The 15,668-nt window shown below is 46.7% G+C and overlaps 1 protein-coding gene across 1 annotated transcript in view; it reads right to left on the bottom strand.

Moving 5' to 3' along the window:
- HEATR3 (HEAT repeat containing 3) overlaps positions 1 to 14,201 on the bottom strand; it is a 29,231-nt gene extending 15,030 nt beyond the window's left edge. Inside the window, exons 1-7 of the mRNA XM_060254267.1 lie at positions 13,975 to 14,201; positions 9,062 to 9,234; positions 6,139 to 6,226; positions 4,543 to 4,655; positions 3,201 to 3,310; positions 2,819 to 2,959; positions 1,449 to 1,720 (exon numbers count right to left, since the gene is read on the bottom strand). Coding sequence (XP_060110250.1) covers positions 1,449 to 1,720; positions 2,819 to 2,959; positions 3,201 to 3,310; positions 4,543 to 4,655; positions 6,139 to 6,226; positions 9,062 to 9,234; positions 13,975 to 14,097 — 1,020 coding nt within the window. The 5' untranslated portion in view covers positions 14,098 to 14,201. The remainder of the gene's footprint in view (positions 1 to 1,448; positions 1,721 to 2,818; positions 2,960 to 3,200; positions 3,311 to 4,542; positions 4,656 to 6,138; positions 6,227 to 9,061; positions 9,235 to 13,974) is intronic.
- Positions 14,202 to 15,668: the final 1,467 nt, after the last annotated feature.

Genomic DNA, 15,668 nt, shown 5'->3' with positions numbered 1-15,668 from the left:
ACAGCAGCTGCCCTTTCAAGGACAACCTCTGCCAGAGCTATGGCTGACCCAAGGCCATGCCAGCAGGTGCAAGTGGAGGAGTGGGGAATCAAACCCGGATCTCCCAGATAAGAGTCCGCACACTTAACCACTACACCAAACTGGCTCTCGAACACCAAACTGGCTCTCTATTAAGTAGCCTCCATTAAGCATGTGGTTCTCAATGTGTCAGCATGTAGTTCTTTACTGTTTGTTGTTTCACCTCCCAGTACCCTTTCCCTGTAGAAATAAATGTTTTTGCTTTTTCATGTTAAATGCCTCTCAGTGATTATTTGATCCAGTGATCCATCGCACTGTTTGAGATAAAGAAACAGAATTTCAAACAGAATTCCCTAGCATGATCAAGCAGGCAGGTAAAAGATAGGGACTCTCCAACCCTGACCTCCATTAGACCTGAAGGGCTTTTGAGCGCCTCCACAAGACGGCAAAGTCAAAAACTAACTGATCGCCTTCTAAAACACTGTTCTTTTTATCCTTAGCATAACTACCTGTATCACCTTCTACAGGGGTGTTGAACTCATTTGTTAGAGCCAGTTTGGTGTAGTGGTTAAGTGTGCGGACTCTTATCCGGGAGAACCGGGTTTGATTCCCCGCTCCTCTGCTTGCAGCTGCTGGAATGGCCTTGGGTTAGCCATAGCTCTGGCAGAGGTTGTCTTTGAAAGGGCAGCTGCTGTGAGAGCCCTCTCAGCCCCATCCACCTCACAGTGTGTCTGTGGTGGGGGGAGAAGATAAGGGAGATTTAAGCCACTCTGAGTCTCTGATTCAGGGAGAAGGGCGGGGTATAAATCTGCAATTCTTCTTCTTTTTATGAGGGCCGGATCCGACATAAATGAGACTTTGTTGGACCGGGCCATGCGTGTCATAAAATGTAATGCCAGGTAGCAGAGATATAAACTTTTATAAAGCACACAAACACAGATTTTAAAAGCTTAAAATAAAACATGCTTAAAACATTAGCACTCATTGGTCTTAAAGATGCTTTCTTTGTATCTCTCCTATATGATTGAAGGAACTGGGCAAAGAAAGCTCTGGCTCTTTCCTTCCTTCCCACAGGGAACCAGGATGGGGAGGAGCCTCAGCAAATAGAAGGAAGAGAGGCTTGGCTCAGTAGCTCTGCTGTGTGATTGAGAAAGTCTGGCAAAGCAAACTCTCCCTCTCCTCTTCCTCCCCAAGGGTGGAAATCTCAGCTAAAGGAGAAAATACAGGCTTTGCTCTGCAGCTCCTGTGCAATTGAGCAAGCTTGGCAAAGAAAGCTGTGATGCAGAAGGAAGCAAGAGAAAGGGAGAAGGAAGCAGATGACAGCTACTTGCTCGGGGGCCTGATAGGAGCCCTCCAGAGGCCTGATTCAGCCCCCAGGCCACATATTTGACATCCCTGACCTAGAACCTTAACAACTAGGCCACACTCACTGGAAGCAGATCTGAAACATCAGTTTTCCCTTTAGTGGGTTTTTGAGGCGTTTCTTCCATCTCTTCATCCTCATTTACTACCATGCCACTCCCATTCTCCTCTGTTCCTGGTTCTGCCAAAGTCTTCAGCCGTTCTGTTTCCTCTTCCTTCATACGAATGACCATCTCACCAGCGTCCACAGCTAAGCCTTCTGAGAGGGTCTTCAGAATAGTGTTCACGGTGCCCGCCTGGCTCCCAGAGGGCAGCGTGCTCTTGATATTCCAAAGTATGCCTTAAGAAGGGAAGAGGGTAGAACATAAGAGAAGCCATGTTGGATCAGGCCAATGGCCCATCCAGTCCAACACTCTGAGTCACACAGCGGCCAAAAAACCCAGGTGCCATCAGGAGGTCCATCAGTGGGGCCAGGACACTAGAAGCCCTCCCACTGTTGCCTATCCCAAGCACCAAGAATACAGAGTATCACTGCCCCAGACAGAGAGTTCCAACAATACTCTGTGGCTAATAGCCACTGATGGACCTCTGCTCCATATGTTTATCCAATCCCTTCTTGAGATAAATGCAGAATGGGATAGCAAGGAATTTTTTGCATGGTACAGCGAGGAATTTATTTAACGTTAAAAGTAAAAAAAGTCAACAAAGGCATTCCACAACAGATAGGAACACAGCATTCAGACTCGTACTGCAAAGAGCCGTATTATACACAGAACTGTATCTCTCAGGCCAGTGAATGAATGAATGAATGTTTATTTACAGTCAAAGACCATTATTTACAAGCCACAGGCGATTAACCATAATACATCCTTATTAAAACCACCGAAAATATTCCAAAAAAGTATATTTGATCATAAACACCTTCAAAACGTATAAGAATCCAAAAAAGTCTAAAATAAGACTAAAATGCCAAATATCGAATGTCTATAAAATCATATAAATACTATAGTTCAGGCAGGTCATACAAATCATACAGAATCATGTTTCTTATTGTGGAATTTTAACAAATGGTAACAGAATTTAGCTATTTGTCTGGAGATAAGCAGATTTTCATCAGTTAAAAGTTTCTCCAGGCAGGCCTTGTATGCATTCGCTATTGTTCTGTCTAAAAATGGGAAAATAAACTTATTCCTATATAACTTGATGGAATAGACATCAAAAGAACATCTGGGTAATTGATTCCACCTCTCCCATGGGCCAAGGGCAACATCTGCCTTCTTATGGAATCTTCCTATATTTCCCATCCGAAGGAATAACTGCACAATGAGCCAAAGCAAAGGCTCTTCTATAAGACGGTGCCTCTAAATAGGTGAGGTATTTGGCCATCCTCAGTAACAATTCTATCTACAGCAGCTCTCATCCAGGGAAACAGATCTACCTGCCATCAGCGTCCGCAGAAGAATGTGCTCCATAGTTTTGTCTGACGACACCATGACCATTTCCAGCGTTTGGTGCGCAGACGCATCAAAGGATGAAAGCAGATCGGGGTTATCTTCCGTCACGGCCTGCAAGCAAGATGCTGTGGAAACAAAGAAACGCAGGTAACTTTCCGCTTGGGCTCTCAGGGCCCTTTCTTTGACCCGCTGAACCGACTCCCTTGCTGAACTACACAGCCGCAACTTTAAATTCGCTTCTGCAGAGCCGTCCTCTTCCTCATTTAACGAAGTGCGCATGCACACAAAGGCTTACGTTCTGACAAAAGTTTGCTGGTCTTAAAGATGTTACTGGAATCCAGCTTCGTTCCTTTTCCTGCCACTTACCCACTGCAATAGCCAGGTCCACGTTGGTGTGAAATCTCTTCAAGAACTGGAGCACAACAGTCAAGCATCCTTCTCTATTGAATATGGAGATGGCTGTGCTGCTGCATTCGCTGACGGGGAAGGAAAGGGGAGCAAAAAGACTCTTCAGTGAACTTGCCCTGAAACCCCGAACAGAGCACCAATAAAAGTCGCGCAACACACATGAAGCTGCCTTGTGCTGAATCAGAGCATCAGTCCATCAAGTTGACTATTGTCTATTCAGACTGGCAGCAGCTCTCTAAAGAGAGGTCACCCAGGGCTCATTTTGCAGCAGGAACTCCTTTGCATATTAGGCCACACACCCCTGATGTAGCCAATCCTCCAAGAGCTTACAGTAGGGCCCTGTAATAAAAGCCCTGTAAACTCTTGAAGGATTGGCTACATCAGGGAGGTGTGGTCTAATATACAAAGAAGTTCCTGCTACAAAATGAACCCTGAGGTCACCTATTACCTGATCTTTTCCAATTTTGTTCTTCTGGCAGTGTATTATGGAAGAGATGCATATACACATGGATAAAAAGGCGGGAAAAATCAGGAATAGCTGGGTTAAGCTCACAAATGTTTAATATTTCTATGCAAAATTCTAAAAAGTACAAAACAAGCACACTGGTTGCTTGTATCAGCTGTGGACATATACCCATCCAGGGTTTTTGTTTTAGAAAAAGCCCTGCAGGGACTCATTTGTATAATAGGCCACACCCCCTGATGCCACCGTTGTTTTACATGACTTTTTTGTAGGAGAAGCCCTGCATGAACTCATTTGCATATTAGGCCACACCCCCTGGTGCCACCATTGTCTCGCATAGGGCTTTTTTGAAGAGAGCCCAGCAGGAACTCATTTCCATATTAGGCCACACCCCCTGACACCACCATTGTTTTGCTTAGGGCTTTTGGGAGAAAAAGCCCAGCAGGAACATATTTGCATATTAGGCCACACCCCCTTATGCCAAGCCAGCTGAAATTGCATCCCTGCTAAATAAAAAAAAGCCCTGTATAACCCATCCATCTCTCTCTCTCTGCTCACTCAGGATTCAAGTCGCGCATCTGCCGAAGTGGAATCTAGCCTACACAAGCTCCGCCTACCCCCTCAATAAACCTATCAGTCTAATGGCAGCAATTCTCTCCCCGCCCCACCGGTGCAAGCCACTTTGAACACAGGCTAGAAAAGCAGGTCATCAGTATTTTAAAATAAATCAATTGCACGCTCCCATGAGTACCTTTGTCTTCTTTGCCAAAGTTCTTTGTTTGCCTTCTGAGGTAAATATGCACAGCGAGAAAGCAACTATTTCCATCTGGCACTTACCAGACATTCCACAACAGGTTCACGGCCTCGTTGGCGATATCCTCAATATAATTCTTGTTTGTCTCTTTGCTCTCCTTCACAGTGCCGTTGCTCTCCTCCAGCCCCGCCTGGCACTATAGTGAAAGCAGCCCAAACAAAATTTAAAAAAAGAAGTTGAAGCACGCTTCACAGTCATTGGAGAAGATGAATTGGTAGGTTCCAGGAACGACGGTCAAACTAACTGCGGACAGAAACACGCCCTCTCGCCTAGCACATGAAAGGCATTGTGGTGTAGCAGTCAGAGTTTCAGACTAGAATCCGGGAAACCTAGGTTCAAATCCTCATTCTGCCATGGCAGCTTGTCAGATGTGAACTTGGGCCAGTCACACACTTGCAGCCTAACCTACCTCACAGGGGTGTTGTGAGGATAAAACGGAGAACATTATAAGCCCTTTTAAATCTCCATTGGGGAAACGGGGGATATAGCTGAAGTGTACTACTTTTGACAGGGCTCATTTTTGACAGGAGCACTGCTCCAGAACTTCTAAAGTTTATTATACTCTTTCTTTCTCCCCCCTCCCCCACAAATACTTGCTTCTGGGCTCCATTGTTCAAAACCCGTGAGAATTTTGCTAAACTTTAAGATTTGACAAACTTTCTGAAATATTTCCTCACAAAAAAAATGAGGAAATAACCAAAACATAGAAAGCAGACAGATAGAAATCTTCTTCATGCCACTGTAGCCACATAGGAGAAAGTCATTTAAAAATTATGTGCAGAATAAGGTTTTATTATGACAATTATAATTCAAGAAGCATTTTAAGGTAGATGCCCAGCTGATATAATTTACACCTTCCGGTGCTGTCAGGGGTGTGCGGCATAAGCAAATGAGTTGCGCTAATGAGTTGTGCTAATGAGCTCTCGCGCCTCTTTTCTACAAAATGACCCCTGACTTTTGATATCCCCAAAGCACCCATAAGTCTGGGGACAAATGGGCTCAACGGATCAACACCCTGCTTCAGTGTTAAGGCAGGCTCATTATGCCTGCTGTTGAGCTGTACAGACACAGTGTTGGAAGGGACCTCCAAGGTCATCTAGTCCAACCCCCTGCACAATGCAGGAAACTCACAAATACCTTCCCCCCCACACACCACCCCCCTCCAGTGACTCCTGCTCCACACCCAGGAGATGGCAAAGGGAGGGGAAACCTCCAGAATTCCTGGCCAAACTGGCCTGGGGAGAAATTGCTGCCTGACCCCTGTAGAAAAAGGTGATACTGGTATTCAAATTATGTTTCCTTTTAACTGCCTTTAGGGGGTCACTTTAATTACCTCATTTATGCTCCATCTTTAATCCCAACAGGGACCCAAAGTGACTTACACTGTTTTCCCTTTATTCTATCCTCACAACAACCCTGCAAGGCAGGTGAAGCTTATAGCACATGACCAGCCCAGGGTCCCTCAGCAGTGAGCTTCCATGACAGAGTGGAGATTTGAACTTGGATCTTCCAAATTCCCAGTCTGGAATTCTAACCACCCCACTGTGCTGGCCCACACTGACACATCCCATTTTAATCCAGAAACAGGTAGAAACACAGGCCAGAGCAGGTTTGGGTACCTCCTTCAGAAGAGCTACAAGGGGCGTCATGACGTCTTTCGTGACCATGTTGTCACAAACTTCAAATCCTCCACAGGCACTGAGATTCCTGGAAACAAAGCCAAAAGTTTGAAAGCAAGTGCTTAGTATCTTATTTTTACTCATTTTTTTCCCCCAAAGAATTCTTTTATTTGACCTTATAAAATACTACAATATTAACAGAGAACTATTATTTTTATAGTACAATGTTAAGAGCATTAATATGTCTAGAAATATATTAAAATTTTATAGTATGGGTCTGTTGGAACAATATCATGTTCCGCCATATAATTCAGAAGAGGATACCGTACTACTATCACTTTATTTTCATATTTACCAATTAGTGAATTTGAAGTATTATAGGCTAGTTTATACACAACAAAATGTTCCCAAATATGTTCTAATGTAGGAATGGTCAGCAGTGTTCCCTCTAAGCTGAGTTAGCATGAGCTAGCTCACAGATTTTTAGCCTCCAGCTCACACATTTTTTCTGTTAGCTCAGGAAGGATGACCCCGGAGCACAATAATTTATGCAGCAGCTCACAAAAATTTAATGCCAGTAGCTCACAAAGTAGAATTTCTGCTCACAAGACTCTGCAGCTTAGAGGGAACGTTGGTGTTCAGTCCATTTTGCGGCTACATTTATTCTGTAGAAATCAGAATTGATATTAACTCAGCTTTTTGCTTATTTAGGTTAAGAGCTATGCCTCTATTCAATAATAAATTTTCTGGCAAAGGATTTATACTATACCCTGTGATATTTTTGTATCTGTTGTATGAACTTAAGGCAATAAGGCTGTATTTCCGTGCAGTTCCACCAAATTTTAACTCATTTGGAACAAATCCTCCCACTCATTTATACGGACAATTTACAAAAGTTGGGAAGGAGAATCAGCAGACTGAGAAGCAGACGCAGATCACCCACCACTCATCCCTGGATATGCAGCCGTATAAAAATATGCAATACCATGAATCCCACTGATGGACTTCTGGCTTCCCACATTCTTCTCCCCCAAAATGGCCCTTCCCTAAAGCCAGGGCTTTTTTTGTAGCAGGAACTCCTTTGCATATTAGGCCACACACTTCTGATGCAGCCAATCCTCCTGGAGCTTACAGTAGGCCCTGTACTAAGAGCCCTGTAAGCTCTTGAGAGAACTGGCCACATCAGGGAGCTCCTGCTACAAAAAGAGCCCTGCCTAAAGCAGAGAGCCACCCTTGGCTTTCCTCTGCTTCACTGGAGCAGGGAACCTTCAGAAGACCCCAAAAGCATCCAATGGGATCCAGATATCGCAATGACACTGCCGTAACACTGAAGTGCTATACTGGTTTACCGCTACAGCACTCAACTTAGAACATTCCCCCCCCCAAAAAAAATAGATCTGAGAAAAATCACATGGCAAAAAAGGGCAGGAAAAAGCAGCCTTGTAGGAAACACTATGAACATTTAAACAGCACACCACAGTGATTCAGAAGTGCAACAAAGGGTTGAAAACAGAAAGACGCCGATCAACTTGAACGTCCTCTCTTTTCTTCTACTTTCTCTGCTATCTGGCTTCCTATTTTAGAATATCTCACTTCACAAGAATCTATTCCTAATGCAATTAAGGATCTTTCTTTATGGCAGAGTGTTATCTCATCCCTGCTGTTAGCACTTACAATATGAGTTTCTTTAGCTCATAGTTAATAAGTTCAAATATATGATATATGTACTTTTTTCATATGAAGATTAAAACTTTACAATTATAATGAGCAAACCCTATTGTTTATTATGCTCTATATTTGGTGCACAATCCTACAATATAACGTATACGACTTTTGCATCTGACAATTTAAATGCAATAAAATACACTTGAAAGAAATGAAGAAAACGGGGGAGGGGGGGACAGTTTCCCTCAAAAGCGCCTTAACCAAGCTTTGTCAACCAGTTGCAAATGGGTTTGTATGGACAGGTAAATAAATTCCGCTCTGCAGCCGGCTACTAAACCAGGTTTGTCTGAAATGACAAAAAAACTCCATGAGCAACCAGTTACTAAAATGAAACGTCTGAGCCAGGGGATGCTTTCCAGGAGAAAGGAAATGCACAAAGGTCTCCTGAACCACTGGCCCACCCCCAGAGGCCTCTTTAAGCACCCATCAACCCAGGGCTTTTTCTGTAGCAGGAACTCCTTTGCATATTAGGCCACACACCCCTGATGCAACTAATCCTCCTGGAGCTTACAGTATGCCCTATAAGAAGAGCCCTGCAAGCCAGCAGTCCCCATCCTTTTTGGCACCAGGGACCGGTTTTGCAGAAGACAATTTTTCCACAGACCGGGGGTGGGGGGGGTGGGTGGTTTCAGGATAATACAATTGTGCACTTTATTTTGGTGTGGTGGTTAAATGTGCAGACTCTTATCTGGGAGAACAGGGATTGATTCCTCACTCTTCCACTCGCAACCTCTGGAATGGCCTTGGGTCAGCCATAGCTCTCACAGAACTGTCCTTGGAAAAGCTCTCTCAACCCCATCTACCTCACAGGGTGTCTGTTATGGGGGAGGAAGATAAAGGAGATTGTGGGCCACTCTGAGATTCGGAGTGGAGGGCAAGATATAAATCCAATGTATTATTATTATTATTATTATTATTATTATTATTACGACGATGACGACTACGACTACTACTACTACATAGTAATATAAAATGAAACAATTATACAACTCACAGCCCGGTTGCTAATAGGCCACGGCCCGGGACTGGTCCACAGCCCGGGAATTAGGGACTCCTGCTGTAAGCTCTTGGAGGATTGGCTACATCAGGGGTGTGTGGCCTAATATGCAAAGGACCAGGGAGGGAGGGGGGGTGTTCCTGCTACAAAAAAAGCCCTGCGTCTGCCTCTCCCGCCGCTCTGGATGAGCTTCAGCCTCACCGAAGGGCTCCCGCTGCCGTCTCTCGAACCGCCAGGCTCTGATCAAGCAGCATGGGCCCCAGACACCGGACGACATCTCTTTGGACAAAGGCAGGGATTGTCTGCTTCTGCTGCAGGACTTTGGAAATGCTGGCACAAGCAAATTCTCTCACATCGGCATTCGGGTGCTGCAGCTATGAAAAAGAATATATAATATATACACGAAGAGGGAAGTTAGAAGCTTGCGTGGACAGAATGGCGCCTGCCCGTGTTCATGTTTGTTCCAGAAGGAGGAGGAGATTTGGATTTATACTCTGCCTTTTACTTGGGAGTCTCAGAGCAGCTCGTAAGAGAAGCCATGTTGGATCAGGTCAAAATGGCCCATCCAGTCCAGCACTCTGTCACACAGTGGCCAAAGAAACCAGGCGCCATCAGGAGGTCTACCAGTGGGGCCAGGACACTAGAAGCCCTCACATTGTTGCCCCCTCTCCCAAGCACAAAGAATACAGAGCATTACTGCCTCAGAGAGAGAGTTCCAACAATACACTGTGGCTAAGAGCCACGGATGGACCTCTGCTCCATATGTTTATCCAATCCCCTCTTGAAGCTATCTGTGCTTGCAGCTGCCACCACCTCCTGTGGCAATGAAATCCATATGTTCATCACCCTTTGGGTGAAGAAGGACTTCCTTTTATGAACATATGCAGCCGCCTTATACTGAATCAGACCCTCGGTCCGTCAAAGTCAGTATTGTCTACTCAGACTGGCAGTGGCTCTCCAAGGTTTCAAGCTGAGGTTTTTCACGCCTACTTGCCTGGCCCCTTTTTAGTTGGAGATGCTGGGGATTGAACCTGGGACCTTCTGCTTACCAAGCAGATGCTCTACCATTGAGCCACTGTCCCTCCCCAGTTCTAACCCGACTGCTCAGCAATTTCATTGAATGTCCACGAGCACACAATCTCCTTCCCTTCATCCCCACAACAGACACCCTGGGAGGCAGGTGGGACTAAAAGAGCTCTTTCGATAACTGCTCTTAAGAGAACTGTGACTGGCCCAAGATCACCCAGCAGCTGCATGTGAAGGAGCAGGGAATCAAATCCGGTTCTCCAGATTAGAGTCCCCCGCCCTTAACCACTACTCCAAACTGGCTTGCTTCTTTTACTGTGGTTTCCATTCCAACCCTCAACAAAAGAAACCGACGGTGGTTTGTTCAAGCACAAGCTGGCCCTGATGTTCCAGAATAAGCCAAAGGGAATTGGTCAGCATTATAAAATCTTCCTCGCCCAAGGCTGCTAAAAGTTACAATTCCTCATTACAAAATGTTACTTTAGACCAGGAGTCCTCAAACTTTTTAAATAGGGGGCCAGTTCACTGTCCCTCAGACTGTTGGAGGGCCGGACTGCCGTTACTGTACAAGGCCGCAGGCCGTCAGTTCTCCGTCTTCTGCATCTCTCTCCTTTCCCCACGCCACACAGCCCGGCCTGGGAACTCACCTCGGTATCACCTCACACTCTGTCTCTGCCGCCTCAGCCCAGTGCCGGAAGTGTGCGTTGCTAACGCGAGTTTAGGTCGAACGTCACTTCCGGTCTGATTTTGCCATAACCCGGCGGGCCGCATAAACGTCCTCAGCAGGCCGCATCTGGCCTGCGGGCCGTAGTTTGAGGACCCCTGCTTTAGACGTTTCTTTCATTCTTTTGCAACCAAAATGACACTCTCCCGCCCCCGCCTGTTCTTTCTGATTTGCCCTGAGTTGGGTAGCGCAGGCTCGCTTGATCTCATCAGATCTCAGAAGCGAAGCAGGGCTGGCCCGGTTAGTATTTGGCTGGGAGACCACCAAGGAAATCCAGGGTCGCTACACAGAGGCAGGCGATGGCAAACCACCTCTGAACGACTCTTGCCCTGAAAACCTTTATGGGGTTCCCGTAAGTTAGATGCGACTTGATTACTCTTCCACCACATGTTTGGGTATCAGATTTGCCGCTCTAAATACAATTAAGGTTTTTTGAAAAACCCTAATATTTAACTTACCAATCGATCTTTCTTTGCTCAGATAAATGCTCTACAACAGGGGTGGCCAAACTGTGGCTCTTTTACACATATTGTGTGGTTCTCGAAGACCCCACCGCTCCGTTGACCAGCTTGGAGAAGGCATTTGTCTCTTTAAATCATTATCCAAGCCAAGCCAGCCGGTGGCTTGGAGAATGCATTTAAAGTTAAAGTTGCTTTCTTTCCACCTCTCTCTTCCTCCCCTCTCCCCCCATCTATTTGCCTGCCTTCCTGCTCTCAAACATCTGACATTCGTGTCTTGTAACTCTCAAATATCTGACATTTATTCTATGTGGCTTTTATATTAAGTAAGTTTGGCCACTCCTGCTCTACGCCATTTTGAGTTAGTGAATCTTTTGTGCGATCCGCTCAAACCGCCTTCAGTGTACAACAAAAAATGCAGTACCTAGATGACTGGGGACCCCACACTGGCTCACAGGGGGGAATCTCATTCTCTCACTCCCTCTGAGCACAGAGGGAGGGCAATTGGCTTTTCACTGGTACTATTAGCACAGATCCCTTCTGTGCTGCTCAGGGTTACAAAATAAATCTTTCAGACTATACCACGGGCAACCAAACCTTGGTTAATGAAAGAGCCATATAGAATAAATGCCAGATGTTTGAAAGCCAAAAGACACAAATGTCAGATGTTTAAGGGAGGGAAGGAGGGAGGGAAGGGTTGAAAGAAAGCAACGTTAACTTTAGATGTATTTTCGAAGCCGCCAGCTGGCTTGGCTTGCCAAAGTGATTTAAAGAGACAGATGCCTTCTCCAAGCCAGCTGACAGGCCGGGGGGGGGGGGCTTCAAGAACCGTACAATATGTGTGGAAGAGCCATATGTGGCTCCAGAGCTACAGTTCGGCCACCCCTGAAATATGCCCTGGAGGTATAGTTGCCCCAGAACCTCTCTGTAAGGAAGTCTACAACATAAAACCCTCAAATTATTGAACAAACCAATGGGCATTTAAGGGGGGGTGGGCTGTTGAACAAGTATCTGATCTACAATGAACTAGGTTTACTAGATGTCCTCTTTTTAGAAAACATGTACTCCTTTTTTGGGGGGTCCATCCTCTTTTTAGGCTTTTAAAAAAACAACTGACACAAACATCCTCTTTTGCGATGTTGGAAGGTTACCAATATTCCCAGTTAGCAGCAATTATCCCAGCGTAAATAGTAAGGTATTTAAAATGAGAGTTGTCACCGTGTTCGCTTGTTTGAAGCAGCCGGGCACAATGCCCTCTTTTTTTGCTTTTCAAAATACGGCAACCCTACAACAAACTGCAAGCAACAGCGTGGTGTGGCAGTTAGAGTATCAGAGTAAATTGGGGAGACGCATTCAAATCCCACTGGGTTACCTTGATACCAAACGGTTATTCTTTCAATTGGTTAACTTCACCATCTTGCCACTGGCTTCTAACTTTATACTACTTTGATTGCTTAACCACTGCCCACCAGTTATATGGTCACTGTACCCCCCCCCCCCCATTTAATTGTCTGATGAAGTGTAGTTTTAGCCAGGCCTCAGATTCAGCAGGAGCTCACAGGAGCACCTTTTCTGAGGGTTCCCCCTCCTCCTCCCCACCTACCTTGCCCATTGAATAGGAGGTGCAGCTGCATAACAATCCCTGGATTAGGAGAGCAGGCAGCCAGCCAGCCACCAGGGGCTTTGTCACACCCCCAGCAGCTGTCATTAACCCCTGGAGAAGCCCACACCACCCTTTCGCAGTTTCTTATGTGATTTTTGGCTAGCAGTGGCTTGTTGGCCTTTTGACTGGGGGGGGGGGGGGTTGGCCCAGGAGAGCCCCAGGCGAGCGAGGCCTGCTTGGGCTGGCTGGATCTCTAGCCAGCCCAAGCAGGTCTCGTTCGCCTGGGCCTCTCCTTTCTTGGGTCAGGTTGCTTTTGGCTGGTGGGAAGGCAGCATATGCTAATGAGTTATGCTAATGAGCTCCACCACCTATTTTTCTACAAAATGACCCCTGGTTTTAGCACAGGAAAGCTTACATTCCAAATAAAACTTTGCTGGTCTTAAAGATGCTACTGGACTCCAACTTTGTTCTTCAGGGACTCAGTTCCTCTGCTTCCCCCCCCCCCCAAAAAAAGCCTAACCCACCTCGAAGGGTTGTTGTGACAGTACAAGAGTGACAGAAAAACCCAGGCCTGCCTGCAGAGCATGCATTCACACGACAGCCTGATATCTCACCTCACCCCCCCTGCCCCGAAATGCTACGGATTTCTGCAGATTGCTCCACCATGCTCCACTAGGGTTGCCAAGCCCAATTCAATAAATCTGTGGATTTATTTATTCAATAAATAATGTGGAGCCTGGAGACATTGGGGGTGGAGCCAGGAGAAAGGTTGTGATAAGCATCAATGGACACCATAGGGAGTTCTGGCTGTCACTTTTAAAGGGGAGCGTATTTCTTTTAAATGGCTTTGTTCCATTGGGAATAATGAAGGATAGGGGCAGCTTCTTTGGGGGCTCATAGAATTGGACCCCCTGGTCCAATCTTTTCGAAACTTGGAGGGTGTTTTGAAGAGAGGCACCGGATGCTATGCTGCAAATCTGGTGCTTTTTACCTCAAGGAACAGCCCCCCCTCCAGACCCCCAGATACCCACAGTTCAATTCTCCATCATAACCTATGGGAACCCGTCTCCGCAGGGAATAATGGAGTGCCCAGCAGACATTTCCTTCTCTCCCCCCCCCAAACGCTTTCTAATGACCCTGGAGCGGGGGGAGGACCTCCAAACCGGGGGATCCCCTGCCCCCACCTGGGGACTGGCAACCCTAGCAGGAGCCAGCGAGGCGGTGGTGCTTGCCTCCCGGCCAGTTGGCAACCACCCCTCCCTTCCCAGGGCTGCAAAAGAGACAGGGGCCGAGTCTCGCCTACCTTCTCCAGCAGCTCGGCGGCCGGAGACGCTTCTCCTCCTTCGGCCTCGCCGCCCGACAGCCTCCGCTCCCCGGCCGGAGCAAAGGGCGGCCGGCGGAAGCGCTTGGGTTTGCTTTTGCCCATGATCTCGCCTTGGGTAGGGGCCAGGAGAGGCTCCGGCGGCGGCGGCGGCGCTGGGGAGGGCAGCCCGGCCTCCCTGCCTGCCTCCCCCCACGTGTGTCGCCGGGGCGCAGGCGCTGCAAGCCGAGGGAGCTCTGAGAGTCCGCCCCGGAGGAGGCTGGCCAGGAAGCAGGAAGGCCGGGCAGGCCCGCTGTCCGATCCAAGGCATCCCCCGGGCGAGTAGGGAGCTGCGTTGCTCCCGAGCAAGTCTGCGGAGAATTCCAATCCTTTGCAAACCTGCGAGTAGTTGCAATCCTTTGCGTGCTCGTTCGGAAGCCAATTTCATTGAGTTGGGGGAGCGGGGGGGGGGGGTGGTTCGTCCCAGGTGAACCACATAGTGCAATTCGATGCAGCATCCTTACTTGGAAGTGGAAACCCATTCCCTTCTATAGGGCAGGGGTGATAGAATAAACATCAGATGTTTGAGGGAAGGAAGGAAGGAAGGAAGAGGATAGAATTGGATAGAGGATAGATACTTTCAATGCATTCTCCATGCTGCTGGCTGGCTTGGCTTGGAGACGCGATTTAAAAGAAACAAATGCCCTCTCCAAGCTGACCAACAGGGCAGTGGGGACTTCTAGAGCCATGCAATATGTCTGAAAGAGCCACAGTTTGGTTGGCCAGCCGCGCTACAGGGACGGTGGCTCAGTGGTAGAGCATCTGCTTGGTAAGCAGAAGGTCTCAGGTTCAATAGGTGTGAAAGACCTCAGCTTGAGACCCTGGAGAGCCGCTGCCAGTCTGAGAAGACAGTACTGACTTTGATGGACCGAGGGTCTGATTCAATATAAGGCAGCTTCATATGTTCATATAGGGGTTGCTCTCTGTTTGGATTCGTAACATTGCAGGCCGTTTCATCCATGTTTACACAGCAATAAACCCCATTGAGTTCAATGGAAGATTTTCACCAAAGGTAGCTTGTTATTCCCGTGTTGTCTTCGCATATCTGAAAACGTCTTCATGGCGTTGCATGCTGATTTGCTGGTCGGCCTCTCTGCTTCTGTGTTTGGCCTGTTACCTTCCATTTCGGTGTTTCTGAGGAAGTGTGCCTGCACACCAAAGCTCATACCTTGAATAAAACTTTGTTGGGCTTAAAGGTGCCACTGGGCTAAAAAACAACAACAAAAAAAGTTCACTAATGTGCTTCTTTACTCCAAAGTTAACACCACGCTGCATTGGCAAAAGCAGATTGTAAGAACGATACACAATTGGCACTTTATAAGTTTAACGGCAATGGGGCTGGAATGCTAGTGATGCTCTTCTGTGACAATCTGGAGCTCTTTCTGAACATACAAGATTAATGGAATTAATATTTTGGTGGATTATGAAATCCTGTTTGATTTTTATTTCTGATAACCATGCCAAGATCTATTTTCAATGAACTGATTCAAAGTTCTTAAAATTGTATACAGGGAGGTGAGGTAAATTTGAGATCTAAGAGAAAGCAATTTTCCTGAAAGACTATAAGAGGGGTGGATAAACTTGCTTAATGTCAGAGCCACATAAAAGAAACATCAGCTGCTTGAGAGCCACAAGAC

The sequence above is a fragment of the Heteronotia binoei genome, chromosome 14 (genome assembly GCF_032191835.1).
Source record: "Heteronotia binoei isolate CCM8104 ecotype False Entrance Well chromosome 14, APGP_CSIRO_Hbin_v1, whole genome shotgun sequence".
Classification (NCBI taxonomy): domain Eukaryota; kingdom Metazoa; phylum Chordata; class Lepidosauria; order Squamata; family Gekkonidae; genus Heteronotia; species Heteronotia binoei.
The sequence above is the reverse complement of the archived record's forward strand: the minus strand, read 5'-3'. Positions and strand labels throughout refer to the sequence as shown.